The 17,849-nt window shown below is 50.5% G+C and overlaps 2 protein-coding genes across 2 annotated transcripts in view; one reads left to right on the top strand and one right to left on the bottom strand.

Annotated features, from left to right (window-relative positions):
* Positions 1–1,928: 1,928 nt before the first annotated feature.
* Positions 1,929–8,017, bottom strand: RLBP1 (retinaldehyde binding protein 1). The gene is made up of 8 exons (XM_036389728.1): positions 7,852–8,017; positions 7,010–7,053; positions 6,656–6,784; positions 5,815–6,016; positions 4,432–4,610; positions 3,251–3,409; positions 2,521–2,631; positions 1,929–2,411 (listed from the first exon to the last, which is right to left on the bottom strand). Exons 2-8 carry the CDS (start codon positions 7,019–7,021, stop codon positions 2,253–2,255), a joined length of 951 nt encoding a protein of 316 aa, XP_036245621.1. The 5' UTR covers positions 7,022–7,053; positions 7,852–8,017; the 3' UTR covers positions 1,929–2,252.
* A 2,451-nt stretch (positions 8,018–10,468) lies between these two features.
* FANCI (FA complementation group I) overlaps positions 10,469–17,849 on the top strand; it is a 23,419-nt gene continuing 16,038 nt past the window's right edge. The window contains exons 1-13 of the mRNA XM_036389592.2: positions 10,469–10,552; positions 10,632–10,704; positions 11,258–11,388; positions 11,794–11,950; positions 12,029–12,086; positions 12,517–12,558; positions 12,814–12,937; positions 13,859–13,944; positions 14,121–14,253; positions 14,462–14,554; positions 15,050–15,186; positions 15,975–16,155; positions 16,753–16,840. Of these exons, the coding sequence (XP_036245485.1) occupies positions 10,469–10,552; positions 10,632–10,704; positions 11,258–11,388; positions 11,794–11,950; positions 12,029–12,086; positions 12,517–12,558; positions 12,814–12,937; positions 13,859–13,944; positions 14,121–14,253; positions 14,462–14,554; positions 15,050–15,186; positions 15,975–16,155; positions 16,753–16,840 (1,387 nt within the window). The remainder of the gene's footprint in view (positions 10,553–10,631; positions 10,705–11,257; positions 11,389–11,793; positions 11,951–12,028; positions 12,087–12,516; positions 12,559–12,813; positions 12,938–13,858; positions 13,945–14,120; positions 14,254–14,461; positions 14,555–15,049; positions 15,187–15,974; positions 16,156–16,752; positions 16,841–17,849) is intronic.

The raw sequence follows: 17,849 nt of genomic DNA, 5'->3' as shown, positions 1-17,849 counted from the left end.
AGTGCCTGTGTGTGAAGTTCCCTATGTTGGCAGAGGCTCTCAGTCTTCCCTGAGGCCCAGCTTGGGGAGCTGGCTGAGGGGAAGGTGATACAAGTGGTGCTCAAGCCTTTCCTGGTTGCTTTTTGTCTTCTGGCCAAGAAGAGGTCTTTTATGCCACTCTGGTGGAGAATGGGTACAGCATCAGCTTAAAAAAAACATATCTGCCATGAAACTACAGAAAAAGAGTTCTTTTTGCCACTGGAATAGAACATCTGCTACTTTTCCCTATGTGAGAGCAAGTGCATTGCCTGATCTTTCAGCTGCTGGCAGAAGAAACACAAACCAGCACCTCTGGCCAGGACAGTGACATCTGTGAGCCTAGGGTGTACAAAAGCATTACTCACCTGACCTAACACCTCTCCACTGTGTGATTTATTACCTACAGCACAAGGGAGGGAGCTGTGGAGGGGAACTGGGACTGGTGCTCTGCTGGGGCAGCTGGACTGGGTGCTCTGTGGCACACAATGGCCTTCATCTGTAATTTATTGGCCATTTTGAATTAGCTGTTAGATCCACTTCAGAACACCTTCCTGCCTTGCTCAGTCACTCAGCTGCCAGCTCTGCTGTGCTGCTCTCTGTCTCCCCATCACAGCAAGCTCCTGGCTGACAATTTGTCACAGGAGTGATGAGCAGCCACAGGCACCTCCCAAGAGCTGTGGCTGTCCCAGTCCAAATCCCAGAGGCAGCAGTGTGATACTCTTGTCTCTGTGGATGAGTTTTTTCCCCTTGTTCTGTTTCCACAAGCTGCAATTGCTCTGCCTTCCAGGCAAGCTGTGCTGTTGTGTTTGCACTGGCTTGATGCTGGCAGGGTTGTCACACGTGGTTTCCTTGGGATGGCTCCAGGTACAGAAAGGAGCCAAAGGAGGTGGAGAAGTGCCTTTTGCTCTGTCTCTGGACTCCTGCACAGCCTCAGGCTTTGGGACTGTCCATGCATGGACTCACCAAGCAGCTGAGGCTGGAGCAAACATCTAACCCCAGGCAGCCCTGTCCTGTTTGGTTTGAGCCCAAGCCAGTGCCCTGCTGAATGTGGCTCTTGTCAGCACCCTCCACCTCAGCCAGCTCTGGGTGGGGGGCTGATCTGGCTGATGAAAAGGACTCATGTGGGGCTGGCAGGGGGGACAGGACCCACTGTGGCACCAGGCTCAGGGAGAAGGTAACCTGGGCAGAGACCAGGAGCTTGTTCCTCTCTGAGCCCTGCTGCTGGCTGAGGGAGGAGATGGTCTGGGAATGGATGTTCAATTGGCTCTTTGGAGGCGATGCCTGGTTCATGACCCAGAACAGACTCTCTAGCCTGGGACAGCTACTTATGCCTCCCTCCTCCCCACCTGAGCAAGCTGTAATTAGTGTCAGGTGCAGCTTGTTTGCTGCACAGGTACCATCCTTTGCCCTCCATGGTGACTTTTGGTGGGGCTTCCCTGAATGAGCTCCCTTTCACAGTGCAATGCTAGGAGAAACAACTGCGCTGAGGCTTTTGAAGAATTTAGGAGGGTACATGCTGCTTGTCTTTCAATTGTTTTGTGATTGAAATCCATCTCCCAGTCCCAATGGCTCCTGCAGGTTCTGTTCTCCTCCCTGCCCAAGCAGGAATTGGGCAGAGACAGTTCCACCTGGGACCCTGGTTGGATTTTTGTTTGCATCTGTTTTCTCTTCCCTACTTAGAGCAGATAAGGAAGAACTGGGGGCCCTTTCTCAGGCAAGAAAAGGACTTGATCTGGAATGCAGGGAGGATGGAGAAGGGCAATGCCTTTGTCCTGGTGCCAAAATGCAGTCAGTGATGAGGGGACTGGGGTCTCCTGCCAAACACTGGCACTCCTGATCTCCTTAGAACCACCGATACAGCCAGCACCCAAAAAGCTGTGCCCCTGTTCCTCACCATGAGGCACCAGAGCTCTGCTTTAAACACTTTATTTCCCCCTCACTGTAGCCCTCCCTTCCCAGAGCAGACACTCTCCTGTCCTCCCCTCGCAGCTCCAGGAAAGGCTGTGGGAGAGGGCTGGTGGCCTCCTTTCTCCACCAGCTCCAGAGGGAAGGATGCTGTGCCAGGGAGGGACAGCCCTCTGCCTGGAGTGGGGACAGGAGGGACAGGCATGGAGCAACACACCCAGGCTGCTTCAGCACGAGCAGTCACTCAACCAGCATTACAGGAGGGAGGTGGTGGGGTTAGAGGGCCACCTCTGGTGCTGTGGTGCAGGGGAGAGCAGCAGGCTCCTGCTTTAGAGAGCTGTGTCCTCAGACTCGATGCGAGGCCCAAAGAGCTTCTCTGCAGTTGCTTTGCCATCGTACTTGGGCAGGTTGCCACCAAAGTCTGCTGGCAAGATGTCAGCATCGATCTCCTGGTAGAAGGATTCCAGCTCCTCGCCGTGCACAAAGACCTGGGGGAGATGGGAGTGACCCTCAGCAGAGGAACAGGACAGCTCTTCCCAACTGCTCTGTTTCACCCAAGGAGGTGCCTTTGCCTGCAGGTCCCTTTCCCACACTCACCCTCTCCAGCAGTTTGCTCTTCAGGAAGGGTTTGACCACGTTGTAGGTGGTGGTGAAGTACCAAGGCTGGTGGATGAAGTGGACGGCCTTGAACCGCGCTGGGAAGGAGTCCTGGCATCCCAAACCCAGACACAGATGGTTACAGATGGTGATCTTACCTTTGCTCAGATCTTACCCAGATCTGAGCAGGCAGCAATGGATACACCAGCACTGGCACAGCTCTCCTTGCTCCATGTCCCCTTCTCTCTTCTGACCCAGAGGATCAACCATCCTCACCTCAGGAGTACCAGGGAGCTGAAGAACCTCCCAGACAGCTCACTGCTCCCACCCATGAGAAGGACCTTCCCTGGGAGGAGCTGAGTGTCTTTGGCATTTGGTCCAAGGGCAGAAATCCTGGAGTGCCTGTGTTTCCATCCAGCCTGGACCAGGCTGGGCTGAGAGGCTCATGAGGAAAGCCCTCCAGGCCATGCCCTAGGATGCTGCAAGGAGTGGTAGCACTGCTTCTGGTCAGGCATATGAGAAGGCAGGGAGATGGGGTGGGGAAAATTTTGCAGGGTTAAGCCAATTAGCTGGCAAGGCAGGGAGAGGGTGGCGGGGAACAGCCTCTCCACAATGCTTTCTCATTGTTCCAGCATGGTGGCGATCCCAAACCCTGCTAGGCCTGCCTCTGAGCTCCCTGCTTCCCCAGGGTCCCCTCTGCCACTGCTGGGTGCAGACTTTGCCACCTCACCTGCAGCATGTCCACCATCTTCTTGAGCTCGGAGGGTTTGATCCCTGATGCCTGCTGCATGGTGAAGCCCTTGAAGTTCTCAATGATGCAGAACCCATTGATCTGGGTCTCTTCGTTCTCCAGCAGCTTCTCCAAGATAATACAATAGGCACGAAGAATCTAATGGGGAGGAGAGAAGGCAGGGTCTTGGATGAGGTCTCACCTGCAACAGACCCTAGGAGGTACTCAGGAGGAGTCCCATGGAGTGTTATCCAGGGTCTGTTGGACTCCAGCCTGCTTGTCACAGCCAGCACCCAGATTTCAGAGCAAGGAAAGGGTGACCACATTCTTTTCAAGTCATGAGCATCAGATGTGGATCAGTGATACACTGAGACCAGATTCAGAGCTGAGCAGAAAAGGAAGCTGTGAGAAGCTGTGAGGTTCATGCTTGGAACCTCTTTGTCAAGAAGCCCTTCCCATGCCCCCCATTCCCTATGCCTCAGTTTCCTCCTCTGGCCCTGATTTAATGCTGTGGTTGCCTTTCTTCAACCCCTGTTACACGGGCTGGGGGATGCACAGCCTGAATTTGGCATCTTGCACTGCATCCTTTGAGGTGAACCATGCTCTCCCAGGCTCCCTCAAAGGATCAATTCAAAGGGTAACAGATTAACTTCCACCTGTATAGCTGGTCAGATGCACGTGTGTGTGTGTGTGTGTGTGTAAGGATGCTGTGCTCAGTGAGTGTGTGTGTGTGTGTGTGTGTGTGTGTGTGTGTGTGTAAGGATGCTGTGCTCACAGTGTGTGTGTGTAAGGATGCTGTGCTCAGTGTGTGTGTGTAAGGATGCTGTGCTCAGTGTGTGTGTGTGTAAGGATGCTGTGCTCACAGTCACATGTGTGTGTAAGGATGCTGTGCTCACAGTGTGTGTGTAAGGATGCTGTGCTCAGAGAGAGTGTGTGTGTGTGTGTGTGTGTGTGTGTGTGTTTGTGTGTGTAAGGATGCTGTGCTCACAGTGTGTGTGTGTGTGTGTGTGTGTGTGTGTAAGGATGCTGTGCTCACAGTGTGTGTGTGTGTGTGTGTGTGTGTGTGTAAGGATGCTGTGCTCACAGTGTGTGTGTGTGTAAGGATGCTGTGCTCACAGTGCCGAGCAGGACAAGCCCATAAGCAGGACCGCAGCTGTGAGCAGCCTCTGAGCTGGGCTCACCTCATCGAAGGTGATCTCCTCGTAGTCCCAGTTCTCGATGTTGAAGAGCATCACCACGCGGCCGTACTTGTCCCTGCTGGCCAGGATGCCGGGGTAGCCGGCCTCGATGGTGCTGCGCACGGCCTCGGGGCTCAGGTTGTCAAACAGCTCGGGGTACTGCTGCCGAAAGTTCACGTAGCCTGCAGAGGCAAAAATTGGGAAAACTGGCTGCTTGCCCAGCCTCAGGAGGCTGGGAGAGCTGCCAGAGACGGGATGGGCTGGTGATGGTGAGATGTCAGAGCCTGAGAGCTGTGGAAAGCTCTGCCTGTGGTCCACATGGATCAGGTCTCCTCCAGCAAAAGGGGAAAGAGAAGCTTAGCAGCAGACGCAGCATGCTTGGTGCAATCCCTCCCCTTGCCAGGAGCTTCCCACACCTGCTTTCTCTGCAACACCTTAACAAGTAGATAAAGAAATTTCCCCCTTCATTTCCCTTCTCCCCTTCCTCTCTCTTTGGGTGAAACCCCCCATATACCCTCTCTTGGCACCCTGCGGGCACAAAACAAGGAATTTCATCCTGGGAAAATGCTGGCAAACAAAACAGCTCGTCTGAGAGCCAGCACTGATAATTACAACTCATTATCCCCCAAGCTGACACAAAGAAGACCAGAGCTGGAGCCAGGCAGGTTCCAGTCAGCAGCCACCCTCTGGGCTGCCCTTCTGCTCCCCCTCCATCCCTATGGGTCACTCTCAGTGTGAGGAGAGGGTGCCACAAGCACCCCAACCTGTCCCCAGGGATGCCCCAGGGGTGAAAAGACCCCCAGGCACCATGCACAGCAGCATCAGGAGGGTGCAGAACTGGCTCCTTACAGGGGTACAGAGGGGGGAGTGTAGGGCATGTACAGGGCATGGGGGTCTCAAGGGGATGCAGCCCAAGCCAGCTGGGTTGGCTGCACGAACAAAAGCATCACCAAATGTGAGGTTTTTTTCCATTTTGTTTGGGTAAATTTGCAAGGAATGGGACTGTCCTGGTGCTGCAGGATGCCTGGTGTCACCCTCATTTATCTCCTTCCTCATCCCAGCTCCTTTCAAGCCCCTCAATCCTATTATTCTATTCATCCCCTCTCTTCAAACCCTGACTTTTTCTATTTACCCCCTCTCTTCATTCCCTTCCCCTGTCAGGGTCCTGCTCTGCCAGCACAGCCCAGTCTGGGCAAGGAGCCACCAGCACAGGACAGGGAGCTGCTGGGGGATGTGTACCCTCACTCCCACCCAGCATCACAGCCCAGGAGGCCTCCCCACCTTTCAGCAGACCATAGGCTCTGTGCCCTCCCCACCTTTCAGCAGGTCATAGGCTCTGTGCCCTCCCCACCTTTCAGCAGGCCATAGGCTCTGTGCCCTCCCCACCTTTCAGCAGGTCATAGGCTCTGTGCACATCGAACTTGCGAGCGCGGATGAAGCGGAGCAGGAAGGAGTCGTCCCTCTCCTGCACCTTCTCGGCCACCTTCTGGCAAACGTCCTCGCCGCCCGCCCGCTCCTGCACCAGCTCCCGCAGCGCCTTCACCGCCACCTCCCGCTTCTCCTCCGTCTCGTTCAGCTCGTCCTTTGCCTGGGGGGGAGCAGAGAGGACACCCAGTGATGGGCACGCATGCTGAAACACCCCGGGGGTGTCACAGACATCTTTTATGAAAAGTCCTTTCCTTAGAATTTTTCCTCCTGAGAAGCTGAGAAACCTCAAAAACAAAATGTAAACAATAATTATCTGCTGCTGTAGAATGCAACAAGTAAATCTGTAATTAATCTCATGCAGTTGTTTCTAATAACTAATCACAGCTAACTCAGACTCTCAGTCCAAGAGACAAGCCTTTGTTATAATTCCTTCTTTTTCTATTCTTAGCCAGCCTTCTGATGAAATCCTTTCTTCTATTCTTTTAGTATAATTTTAATATAATATATATCATAAAATAATACATCAAGCCTACTGAAACATGGAGTCAACATTCTCAGCTCTTCCCTCATCCTCAGACCCCTGTGAACACTGGGGGATCATGGAGGCACCCAAAAACTGGGGGAGGACAGTAAAGCTCCTTGCAGCATCCCAGCATAGGGAGGGCAGGGTCACTCAATCCCCAGCCTGGAGACATTTTGGTAAGTGCATCCCCCCCAGTGCAAGAGACAGCAGAGAGCCTCCTCTGGCCCCTGAGGAGCAGGAGCTGCACCTTCCCCCCGTTCCCCACAGCTGCCTCACCTTCTGCAGGGTGTGTGGGGGGATCTTCTCGCACCTCCCGAAGACGGGCCCGTGGTCCTTGGTGGTGAGGCGCTCCAGCTTGGAGCGCAGCGCCTGCTCCTCCTCCGACACGATCCGGAACGTGCCCGTCTGCGGGGAGGAGAGGCTGTGGGGGCTCCCCAGACAGCCCCCTCAGCTCCCTGCCCCAACTGGGAGCTCTGGGGAAGGGGAGAGGCTCCACACGGGCACCCCAGGGGGTGCAGTGGAATAGGGACAGACTGTGGAGTGAGGTGCAGCCTGTGCACCCCATGCCAGCGCTGCAGGGAGGGCATGGTCAGGGCGCAGAGGATGGGGCAGTGTGGGGACAGTACTCACAACTGCAGACATGTTGTCCTCTGTCTTCTGTCAGCAGCAAGACACTGGCAGAGGGAAGGAGGAATCAGCATGGATCCAAATGGTGTCCACGGCCTCCCTTATGCCCCATTCCCTGACATCTTGCACAAATAGGGGCAGAAGTGGGTGTCCAGAGGACACCCCCAATCCTCCTCAGCCCCATCACCTACTACCTGCATCTCTGCCTGCCCAAGGAGGCTGAGCAGCCTGGAGAAACACCAGGGATGTTTGCAAAAGCAGCTTAAAAATCTGTGTATTGATCATCTGATACCTTCACATGTTTTTCTCAGTCTGCCTTCCCTCTTTGGGCTGGGGACATCTCAGCCTACCCTCACCCAGGTGGTCTCAGACCACCTTCACATTGGCAGAGGTCAGCATCCAACTTTGGCCAGGCAGCCAGCTCATCCTTTTATTTCTACTACCAAAATAAATAATATTACCAAAATAAATACTCATCCCCAAAGTATTTCCCAAACTCTCAAGTCTCACTGCTCCACCAGCTGCAAGGCTGGACTATAAACCTCTCAGCATCTTTCCAATGCAGTCTGGGTGAAACACCTTGTTCCCATCCACGAGGACAAGGGCTGCCTTCATCCTGCCTCCAGCACCTACCCCTGCCTGGCTGTAGCACCAGCCCCAAGCCCTGGCTGTGTGAGGGATGCTTGGCTCCAGCTCACCCATTTCCCAGGGCTATCCTCTTTCCCTCCACCTCCTGGGGAAGGGATAGGCATCAAAACCAATTCAAGCTCTAGAGGTGCCAGGTTGAGTGAGATTGATGGTCTTCAACGCAGTTCTTTCAGTTGAAAAATGTCCTGGGTACTCACCAGGAAGAGCTGAAGTGTCCTGAGCAGGTGAGTGCACAGAGCTGAGGTGGGAGCAGGGGTGGCGAGGCCGGAGTGGAGCAGCGAGGGAGCTGGACGAAAGCTTTGTAGAGTCACCGGGTTGGGATTAGACCGTCACAAGGCATCAACTCACTGCAGCTTTACAATTAAGTCAGCCCAGCCCAGGAAAGAAACCCCATTAAAACATTACAAAAGGCAGCTGAGGAGAGGGAAGGAGGGAGCTGGGGCTCCACGGCCAGCGGGAGCGTGCGTGGGGAGGCGGGCTGGATGCCGGACCCGATTAACAAAGTATAAAAGCTCCTTGTTGTGTAACTCGCTCATTAGCACGGGGCAGGGGCAGAGGCAGGGGGTGGGCAGCCTGCCATCCCGGCCTGCTCCCTGGGGTGAGCAGGACAGGTCTGTTCCCCAGCTCCTGCCCCAAAAACCCTGGCAAGGTCCTGCTGTGAATTCGGCTGTGTGGGCAGGGTCTGGCTGCGGGGATGGGTCTGTGGCAGAGGATGCTCCTGGGGCTCTCCAGTTCCTCCCCTATGGGGCCTCCCAAACCAGCATCCATACAAGGCCCCTTTCAGTTTTTATAAAAAAGAGACGCCGGCAAAATTTCTACAATGCCCTCGAGTGATGATTGACTGCTCGGAGCTCTGGGAACTGGAGATGCCACAGACCCATAAGGGAGGGGAGCCCTGGGATGTGGGAGAAACAAAGCTCAGTCCACATGTGGGTGCAGCAGGATGGCAAAATGGCTTTTCTGGGATGCCCCAGCATGCTGAAGCTACACAGGGCAGGAGAGCCCTTGCAGCCTTGATTCTTTGGGTCAAGGGTTGTGGGAGCTGCGTGAAGATGTGGAGAGGATGGAGCTGTGCTCAAGCCCAGGAGAGGAGCTTGGCCAGGCTCTTACCATGGTGGGGATTTTGGGGAGGCGGCAGGGCTGGGCTAAGAACCAGAGCAGGGCTGAAGGGGCTTACACAAGGCATGTTTTGTAATGCCCCTGGGATTTACGGATTTGGTTTCCACATAGGGCTGTCCTGCAAGTGGAGGTGAGACCCCAATGTGAGGGAGGGAGGAGGAGGAGGAGGAAGGCACGAGACTCCAGATGAAAGGCTGGGGTGCTGCTGAGGGAAAACTCAGACCTGTGCCAAAAGGCTGAGCAATGCCACTGTGGCCTGAGGCACTGTGCTCTGCTCTTCTGAGGAGACCCCCAACCCTCCCATCCCCTTCTCATAGCCCTGGTGCAAGGCTCAGCTCCCTCCTACAGCACGTTGGACCTTTGTGTGCAGCTCCGTGCAAAATAGTGCATAACAGGGGTACATCATCAGCATGGGGTTCCCCAAATAGACCCAATAATGCTCTGTTGGGGTGCCAGAGAGAACCTATGATCCCTGGGGCACCTGGGCATCCCAGCCAGCACGGTCAGCACGGTGAAATGGTTTTGCAGACTCATGTACAACCCCTGGCATCATGAAGCGAGTGTCCTGGGTGAAGGGGTCTCAAGGGGGACCCACCCTGATGTAGTGTGACAGAGCCCTAAGTGCACCTCTCTTCCAGGTCTGGTTGTCCCCCTGCCCACAGCCCCATGTCAGACCCTCAGCACCATCAAGTCCAGCTCCACGTGAGCACGGAGCTTGTGAAATATCCCACGCTGTGCTGGCTTGGGATCCTTTGGCCAAATCCTGCTGCTTAAAGGCAGGCTACACCTCCTGGTACGCTCAAGGCCACCCCGCATGTCCCCCGGAATTAAGGGGTTTACTCAAACCCCACGTGGGTGTGTGAAAAACGCCAATCACTTGTTCTTAAAGTTTTAAAAAGTTTAATAGTAATAAAATGGTTATAAAAATAGGAATACAATTAGAGTAATAATAATTTGGACGATTTGAATTAGGACAATATGAGACAATAAAGACAAAGAGTTACGGATGTCCGGGTACCTTTTTCTGGCCAGCATAAGCCCGAGAAAGGACACTCGTTAACAGAGGATTAACCCTTAAAAACAATAGCTTGTTGCATATTCATACACTTCATACATAAGGCATAAATTCCATTCAAACACAGGATTCTGTCTGGTCATCATCGGCTTCTTCCTCTTAATCCTAATGGCGTTGTCCTACCTGAGCGAGGTGGGAAGTTCATTTCTGCTGATAATGGAACAATAAATCCTATTACTCTGAGAGATTTAGGTGTCCTGTGACTGCTATCTCAGTGCGAGTCCATTCTTTAGGAAAAAAAGTATCCTACATAGCATCCTAAAACTATATTTAACACACTACTTAAGAGAATTAATACAGCATCACTTTCTAACACAACACATATAATATTCATTTTAATATTTGCGAAAAGCTAATCATATAATCATAAAATACGCATTTTTCACACGCAGGACGACCCTGCTTGAGCAGACAGGCCGGACCAGGTGACGCAGGGCGCTCCCTCCCAGCCCGACCCACGCTGTGACACTGCGAGACTCCCCGCGCGGTACTCGAACCCGTGGCCCCGCGGGCAGCGCGCCGGGGGCGGGCGCTGTTCCCCGGGTGACGCGCGGGCACTTCCGGGCGGGAATTTCGGGGCCCGGAGCCGCGGCCCGGCGGTCCCGGTGTTTCCCGGCCCCATGGCGCAGCGCATCCTGTCGCTGGCGGCCGAGGAGGGCCCCGAGCGGCTGCAGGAGGCCCTGCAGAGCCTCCCGGAGGGCGAGGTGGGTGCGCGGTGCCCGCGGGCCGAGCGGGGATGCGCCGCGGGCTGGTGGGGGCTCACAGCGTCCCCTTGTCTTGCAGCTGGGCGACATGGTGACCAGGCAGGCCCTGAAGGGCAGGGAGACGGCGGCTCTGCTGAGAGGGATCTTCAAAGGTGGGTGATGTGTGCGCTGCGCTCGGGGGGCTGCGGGCCCAGCCCTGGTGGGAGCCGGTGGGTGCTCAGCAGCACAGGGAATTGTCACTTCTGGTAAGAAACCCGCTGGTCAGGGCTCTCACAAGCAAGCACGACATCCAGAATACATGCGGGGAGATAGCAAACTGTACTGGAGTTGTGAGGAGCCCGTGGTAAGTGCAATTTGCTTTTGAGAGCCCTTGCAGGAGCACTGAGCTGGCCAGGGGAGAGCCAATTGCCCAGCTGGTTCTTCTCAACGTTTTGACACTTCCTGGTCTCCGGGTGCAAGTTGAGTGAACCACAGGATGTGGTAACACGGTGGCCGACTATTTTATCCAACACCTTGTTTCCTGTTCTCTGGGGTTTTTGTTTTGGTTTTTTTTTTTTTTTTTTTTTTTTTTACTTTGTCAGATAGGTAAAATAGGAAGTTGCAGCCAGGTGACAGTTTATCCCTGCGGATTTCCTGTCGTTTAGCAACGTGTTACTTGCATAACTTTTCTCCCCACTCTTTTGTCCCTCTTTTGCTTGCTGTAAGGCTCCCCCTGTTCCCAGAGAAGTGGTGTCCTCAGGAGACTCCAGGTTTACAAGCACTGCGTCCCACTAGTGGAGTCAGGTGACCTGCATTTGGGCAAGGTGTCTGAAATCATAGGACTGCTGATGCTGGAGGTAAAGCTCCTTTGGGCTGGCTTTCCTGGGCTCTGCTGAGTATAATTTAATATGTAAATTGAGATACTTCACTAAGCCACTGAGGAAAATTAGTTGTATCCTTTCCATGGATCTTCCCTAGACTAAATTAGCTTGTATTGCAATTGGCTCAGTGTGTGAACTTGATTATCTTTAGATATTTAATCTTAGGCTCAAAACTCTAAACCTATAATCACATAATCTTGATTTATTGCTCTGTTCTGTAAAGAACAGTACAAAACAGAGATCTCAGGGCTGAATTTTCCCTTAAAGGGAGCATTTCCCTGTAAGAAATTCTGTCTTCTGCTGGGTTTTGGTGACAGTTTGGATGTGTATGTGGAATTCTGTGTAGTGCCTCAGGCTCTCTCCTGTTGTATGCTCTCCCAGGCCCGCCAGCTGCCAGGCCATGCATTAGCAGAGCTTGCCAGCCTGTTTGTGGATGTCATTAAAGGAGGCAGCCTGACCAATGGGAAATCCTTGGAGCTGTTTTCCACTGTTCTCACAGCACTGGCCAGTTCAAAGGAGAACCTGGCTTATGGGAAAGGTAACCCCTATCAGCTCCTTCTCTGCAGCTTGTCCTCCCTTCCTCTGCAATCAGCTCCTAAGACTTTTGCTTTTTCAGGTGAACTGAATGGGGAAGAGTTTAAGAAACAGCTGATAAATACCCTCTGCTCCAGCAAGTATGTATGTCTGGCAGGTCTTGGATACATGGCAAAATACTGTGTTTCACATTGTGCTTGGAAAAAGGCATGCCCATGGGCTGTGTGTCCTGTCATCCTTGAATCTGTGCCCTCTGTGACAGTGTCTTCTTTAGCTGGGAAAGCAAAGGAACAGCCTGTTCCCAGATCTTGTGAGACTGCTGCATGAACTGGTCTCAGGAAGTGCTTGTTTTTATTCCTTTTCAGGCATTTGTTATTAAAGGGGCAGTTCAGAACTAAGGAGATGTGGGTGGTTGGATTGCTGCTGATGATTTCTGGTAGAAATCTGCCTTCTAATTTTAGTATCAGAATGTAACAGGGAAATAGTGACATTGAATAATTGTGTAGGAGGGAAGAGCTAAATAATAATCCAGCTTGCTCTCAATCTTCCAACATATCTTTGTTTTGCTAGGTGGGATCCTCGGTGTGTAATACATCTTGCCAACATGTTCAGGTAATTCTTTTTCTCTTCAACATCAACTTGTGCCATGGTTCTGTCTGTGTCCTATTTTATAAACAGTTTGGGGCAAATACAAATAGGAGGTCTGACCATACCAGGCAAAGCACCATGGATGGTTGGTCAGTGAGCATCCACACCAGATCCGTTTGGATACAAAACACCTCTGGACATGGCATCGTGGTTTTTATTCCATGTGTGAGTGAGCCTTGGCAAATAAATGTATGAAAAAAAAAATCTTTGATTCAACAGGGATATTCCACTATCAGGAGAGGAGCTGCAGTTTGTGGTGGAAAAGGTCCTTAGGATGTTCTCCAAATTAGACCTGCAGGAAATTCCCCCTCTGGTCTATCAGCTGCTACTGCTTTCTGCAAAGGTAAAAGCTCAGAGGAGCTAGATTTCCCCCAGGTTTAGTCCAACAGAAAGAAAATGTCCAGAGTCATCTGTAGTCTGGATTTTGGCAGGGATGCTGATTGTTCCCAAATGTTGTGTCCCCATGTGTAGGGACACAACAGAACATCAGTAGGTTTTGTTTCCTCTAACTCCCTCTAGACTGAAGAAGCTGACTGCTCAGAGAAAGATAGGATCTTGGTCTTCCTTGTGGGAACATAAGCAAACCTTTGGGAAATAAGGGATGAGCATAGAGCTAGCAGACAGCAGAGAGGGTTGGTTTTTTTTCAGTGTGGTTTTGCTCACTCTCTGTGATCTGCATGCTACAATAAAAGCTCATGCACTATGATTGTCTACTGGGTTGTAGTCTGACTTGTACTGGGAATGTGTCATCTACTGTGCTCTTCTCCAGAGCAGAGACTGCCAGGGACATCTCTGCCCTTTAACAGGGTGATCTGGCTCTTTTCCTTGCTTCATTTGTGACCAAGTTAATGCCAAAATGATCCAAAGACAAATTATATGTGTGTTATAGAGGGTCATTTGGGTCCAAAATGTATTGTTAGATTTAAGGTTAGGAATTTGAAAGCCTTCCCAATTGATTAAAACATAAAGGATCCTTTCTAATTAATAACAGCTTCAAAAAAAAAAAAAAAGACAATCAGGATACCTGAGAGCTTGAGTTTCTTCCAGCTATTCTGTAATGCAGTCAAAAGAAATAAGTGCAGTCAAAAGAAGTATGAAAACTGGAAATCTGGAAATGAGCCATAGAGGAGTGCTCACCCGCCTTAGCAATTTATGGAGGGAAATGAAGGCTACCCTGAGATTTGTGACAGGTGTGGGAACTGAGTATTGTTATCTGGGATACTGCAGGCCCTGCAATGGCTTCATGTAATGTCCTGCCTTGCAGGGCAGTAAGAAGACTGTTTTGGAAGGAATCATCAGTTTTTTCAATCAGCTGGATAAGAGACAGAAGGAAGAACAGAGGGTTCCAGAGTAAGTTCTTGCTCTGTCACCCCTCTCTTTACTACCTGGGTATTTGTAGTCACACTGCTCCTGCCCAGGGCTCCTTGAATTTGAACACTTAAACCTTGTACAAGAACATCCTTCTTCATCCATAAGGAATGATTTCTGGCTTGGGATGGCTTGTTACTTTCTAGTAAAACTTACAGGTCAGTGGACCTTGAGGTGGCTACAATGCCCCTGGACCAGCTCCGCCACGTGGAAGGCACCGTTATCCTCCACATTGTTTCTGTCATCAACCTGGACCAGGACCTGGGTGAAGAGCTAATTAGACACCTGAAGGTATGGCAAAGATGGAGCAGCCACTGTTCTGGTTTAAAAACTTAATTTATTATCTGGACAAGGGATTTAATTTTTATGATTGCAGTCATGTTCTCTTTAGCAAGTGCTGTGATATGTTTGAAGAGACATGTGCCTGATGGCTGCCTGAATTTCCAGGGTGTTTCAGTAAAGATAACAGGTTTTCTCACTGCTCCTTGCTATTTCCTAGACTGAGCAACAGAAGGACCCTGGTAGAGCCCTGTGTCCCTTCAGCGTGGCTCTTCTGCTGTCAGTTGCTGTAAAACACAGACTGCAAGAGCAGGTATGTGCTTGATAAGCTTGCAGAGGGCTTCCATGGGGATGCACTCTGCACTCCCTGTAAAGGAAAGGAAGCATAGTGAGGTCAGAGTCCCATCAGAATTAGGCTTAAAATGGTTTCAGGATGCTCGTGGGTAGGCAATTAGATCATTGGTATGCTGTACTTTACTGAGCACTGTAAAAGACCCCAGAGCAATATCACAATTTTCCAGAGCAGTGATTCCTGTGGGTTGGTATTGTAGGATGAGAAGAAAAGCAGTCTATTTTTCTAATGTTTTGGCTCTGTGATGGCCACATGAAGAGCATCTGGCAGCAAGTCACCCTCCTTGAAGCACTTAATGAGACTGGTGTATTTGTCCTGACAAAGAAGTGAGTTAAGATTTTTGGCAGGCTCTAGTGGAACTTGTGTTTGGCTGGTACTCTTACTGGAACATACCCAAGACTATACAGGTCCCATTTCAAAGATCATTTCCTCACACGTAATGATTTTATGTTCCAGATATTTGATTTCTTGAAAACATCAATCACAAGAAGCTGTAAGGACCTGCAGTTCCTTCAGGCCTCCAAGTTTCTGCAGGATTTGTTTCCTCAACAATATGATATAACTGCTGTCATTCTGGAAGTGGTGAAAAATAGGTGAGTTGCTGCCACGTGCTGCAGAACATTCAATGGGCTTTAGAAGTGGGGAGAGTTTCAGCTTTGTTAAAACACTCTGGGATGCTAAATACTTCTGACCATGTGCTGGTAGGGATCAGTGTCAAAATCCAAAGGTTTTATCCCAGTTTTATATTAGCGAATTAAAAAAAAAAAACAAACAAACATGCGGCGGTATAAATCTGCTCCTTCTACCTCAAATCTCAGGCTCTGGTGGTACAAAGGACTAAACTGATCAGGGCCTAATCTGCAGTGTGAGTCATGCTGCTGGCTGTAGTTTGTGTTCTGATCAAGGGATGAGGAGTAGGTTCACTGTTTAATCTGGTTTACTACTTAGTCCTTTAAACATCCTGTGGGATAGCTCTGGTCTGTCACCAGTTGTCCTTTAGTTTGATGGGAGGCATTCCTCTTCTCTTTTTCTCCAACTTGAAGATCTTGACATCAGTGGGGTACCTGTGCATCCCAACTGTAGCCTGCTGTAATGTTCAGGTCAGACCTGAGGGCATGTCGTTCCCAGTGGTGAGGGACCCTTTGGGCTGGAAAGGAATTCTGATGGAGAACCAGGACAGCAGAGATGTGCTGAGCACCTGTCCCTCAGCCTAAGGACACTCACAGGGTTGTGAGGGCTGTCATCTTCCCTGATGTCATCAAGTGTCTCTCACTGCTGCTTTGGACCCTGGAATGACGGCAGAAGATTTTACCTCAGTTCTAATCCAAACTTTCCTATGACTAAGTAATTTCTTTCCTCATCTATTTCATGTTTTCCTCAGTGCATTTGGTTGGGACCATGTTACTCAGGGCCTGGTGGATCTTGGCTTCAGCCTAATGGAATCCTATGAACCAAAAAAGCCCTTTGGAGGAAAAGCTGCTGATAACACTTATGGCCTTTCAAAAATGCCAGCCCAGCAAGCTTGCAGACTGGGAGCAAGTATCCTGCTGGAAACGTTTAAGGTAATGTAGGTTTTGGAGAAGGTTTTTTTTTTTTGGTGGGAGGAAAACAACTCTGTTCTTATTCTATCCTGGTAAATGGTGTCAAAACCTTGCCTGCTATATCCATTGTGAATGTTTTGCAAACAATACTAGATTTTGTCTCCTATTTGACCCTTTCCAGCCATCCTCATGAAGATCTAATTCTAATCTGTTCCAGCTGTCATGATATTTGTGTAATCTCTAGTATTATAAACTGTATTACAGTTTCCAAGAAACTGCAGAGGTAGAGATGGTAGAGAAATTCAGGGGTACAAATAAAATCTGACAAGGTGGGATTGAAACCCATTCATCTTCACCAAACTGGTAAATTTTGATCCCATAGATGATTGGAACCGTTGTGTTCTGAGTGTACTGTGTGTGCCTTGATGTGCTGGTTCTGATTGTCCTGGGATGAAATCTGAATCAATCTGTGTGGATTTAGCTGAAAGGGGACTTCTGGTGACCATCCTTACTTACCTGTCAGATCTGGATTTGCTTTGTACTGTACAATGCCTGTACTGTGAAGTACAGGAATATCTTAATGGTTTTGATTTTTATTTATTGTTCTTCCTCATTCAGGTTCATGAGCCCATCAGAAGTGATATTCTTGAGCAGGTCCTGAACAGAGTCCTCACAAAAGCAGCATCTCCTGTCAGCCACTTCATAGGTAACAGAAAGAGAGAAATGTGCTCTGCTCTGTGGACAGTCTCAACACAGCTCCTCAAAACTCATTATAGAATCACAGAATTGGGTTTGGGTTGGATGGGACCTTTGAAGATCATCTAGTCCACTGCCATGTAATGAGCATGAAGATCTTCCATTAGACCCGGTTACTCAGAGCCTCATACAACCTAACCTTGAATGTTTCCAGGGATGGGACATCCACCACCTCTCTGGGCAACCTGTGCCAATGTTTCACCACCTTCACTGTAAAAAATTTCTTGTTTATATCCACTTTGAATCTACCTTCTTTTAGTTTAAAACTATTAGCCCTATTCTTATCACAAAGCTACTGATAAAAAGTCTGTCCCCATCTTATAAACCCCATTTGAGTACCAAAAGGCTACAACAAGGTCTCCCCAAAGTTGGCTTCTCCAGACTGACCAACCCCAATTCTCAGCTCATCTCAACAGCAGAAGTGCTTCAGCACTCTGAACATTTTTGTGCCCCTCTGGACCTGCTCCAGCAGGTCTCTGTCCTGCTTGTGCTGAGGACCCCAGAGCTGGACACAGTACTCCAAGGGGGCTCTCACCAAAGTGGAGTAGAAGGAGAGAATTCCCTCCCTCAGCCTGCTGGCCAAGCTGCTTTTGATGCAGCCCAGGATGTGATTTGGTTTCTGAAGCACCTGCTGAAGTGACCTGAAGCCTAGAAAATTAGTTGTTCCTTTTCCTCTGACTGAGGTATCAGCTGCATCAGATTGCCTTGTATTCATCACAGGTGAAAAATATGTTTGCAGGCAGTTGCCATGGAACAGCTGACGCACAGAAAATCAGAATCATCAGTCAGTTGCCTGTTCCACGTTCCCAGCCTTGCCTTCTCCTCATCCTTGGGCTTGGGAGCCACTGGGGCTCCTGGGATGTCAGTGCTGCAGCCTCTTCCCTTGCATCTCAGTGCCCTCTGCTGGGGTGAGGCTGTTCAGCTGGGCTGGGAGCATTTTTAGTGCTTGGTGTCTGCAG

The sequence above is a fragment of the Molothrus ater genome, chromosome 13 (genome assembly GCF_012460135.2).
Source record: "Molothrus ater isolate BHLD 08-10-18 breed brown headed cowbird chromosome 13, BPBGC_Mater_1.1, whole genome shotgun sequence".
NCBI lineage: Eukaryota > Metazoa > Chordata > Aves > Passeriformes > Icteridae > Molothrus > Molothrus ater.
The sequence above is the reverse complement of the archived record's forward strand: the minus strand, read 5'-3'. Positions and strand labels throughout refer to the sequence as shown.

What these genes read in the sequence shown, in the direction of transcription:
- RLBP1 (XM_036389728.1), bottom strand. An exon ending in CCCCACACACCCTGCAGAAG is followed by an intron (nt 6,017 to 6,655) that starts GTGAGGCAGCTG and finishes GCTCCCCCCCAG; the next exon opens with GCAAAGGACGAGCTGAACGA. An exon ending in AGATGGTGGACATGCTGCAG is followed by an intron (nt 2,632 to 3,250) that starts GTGAGGTGGCAA and finishes TTGGGATGCCAG; the next exon opens with GACTCCTTCCCAGCGCGGTT.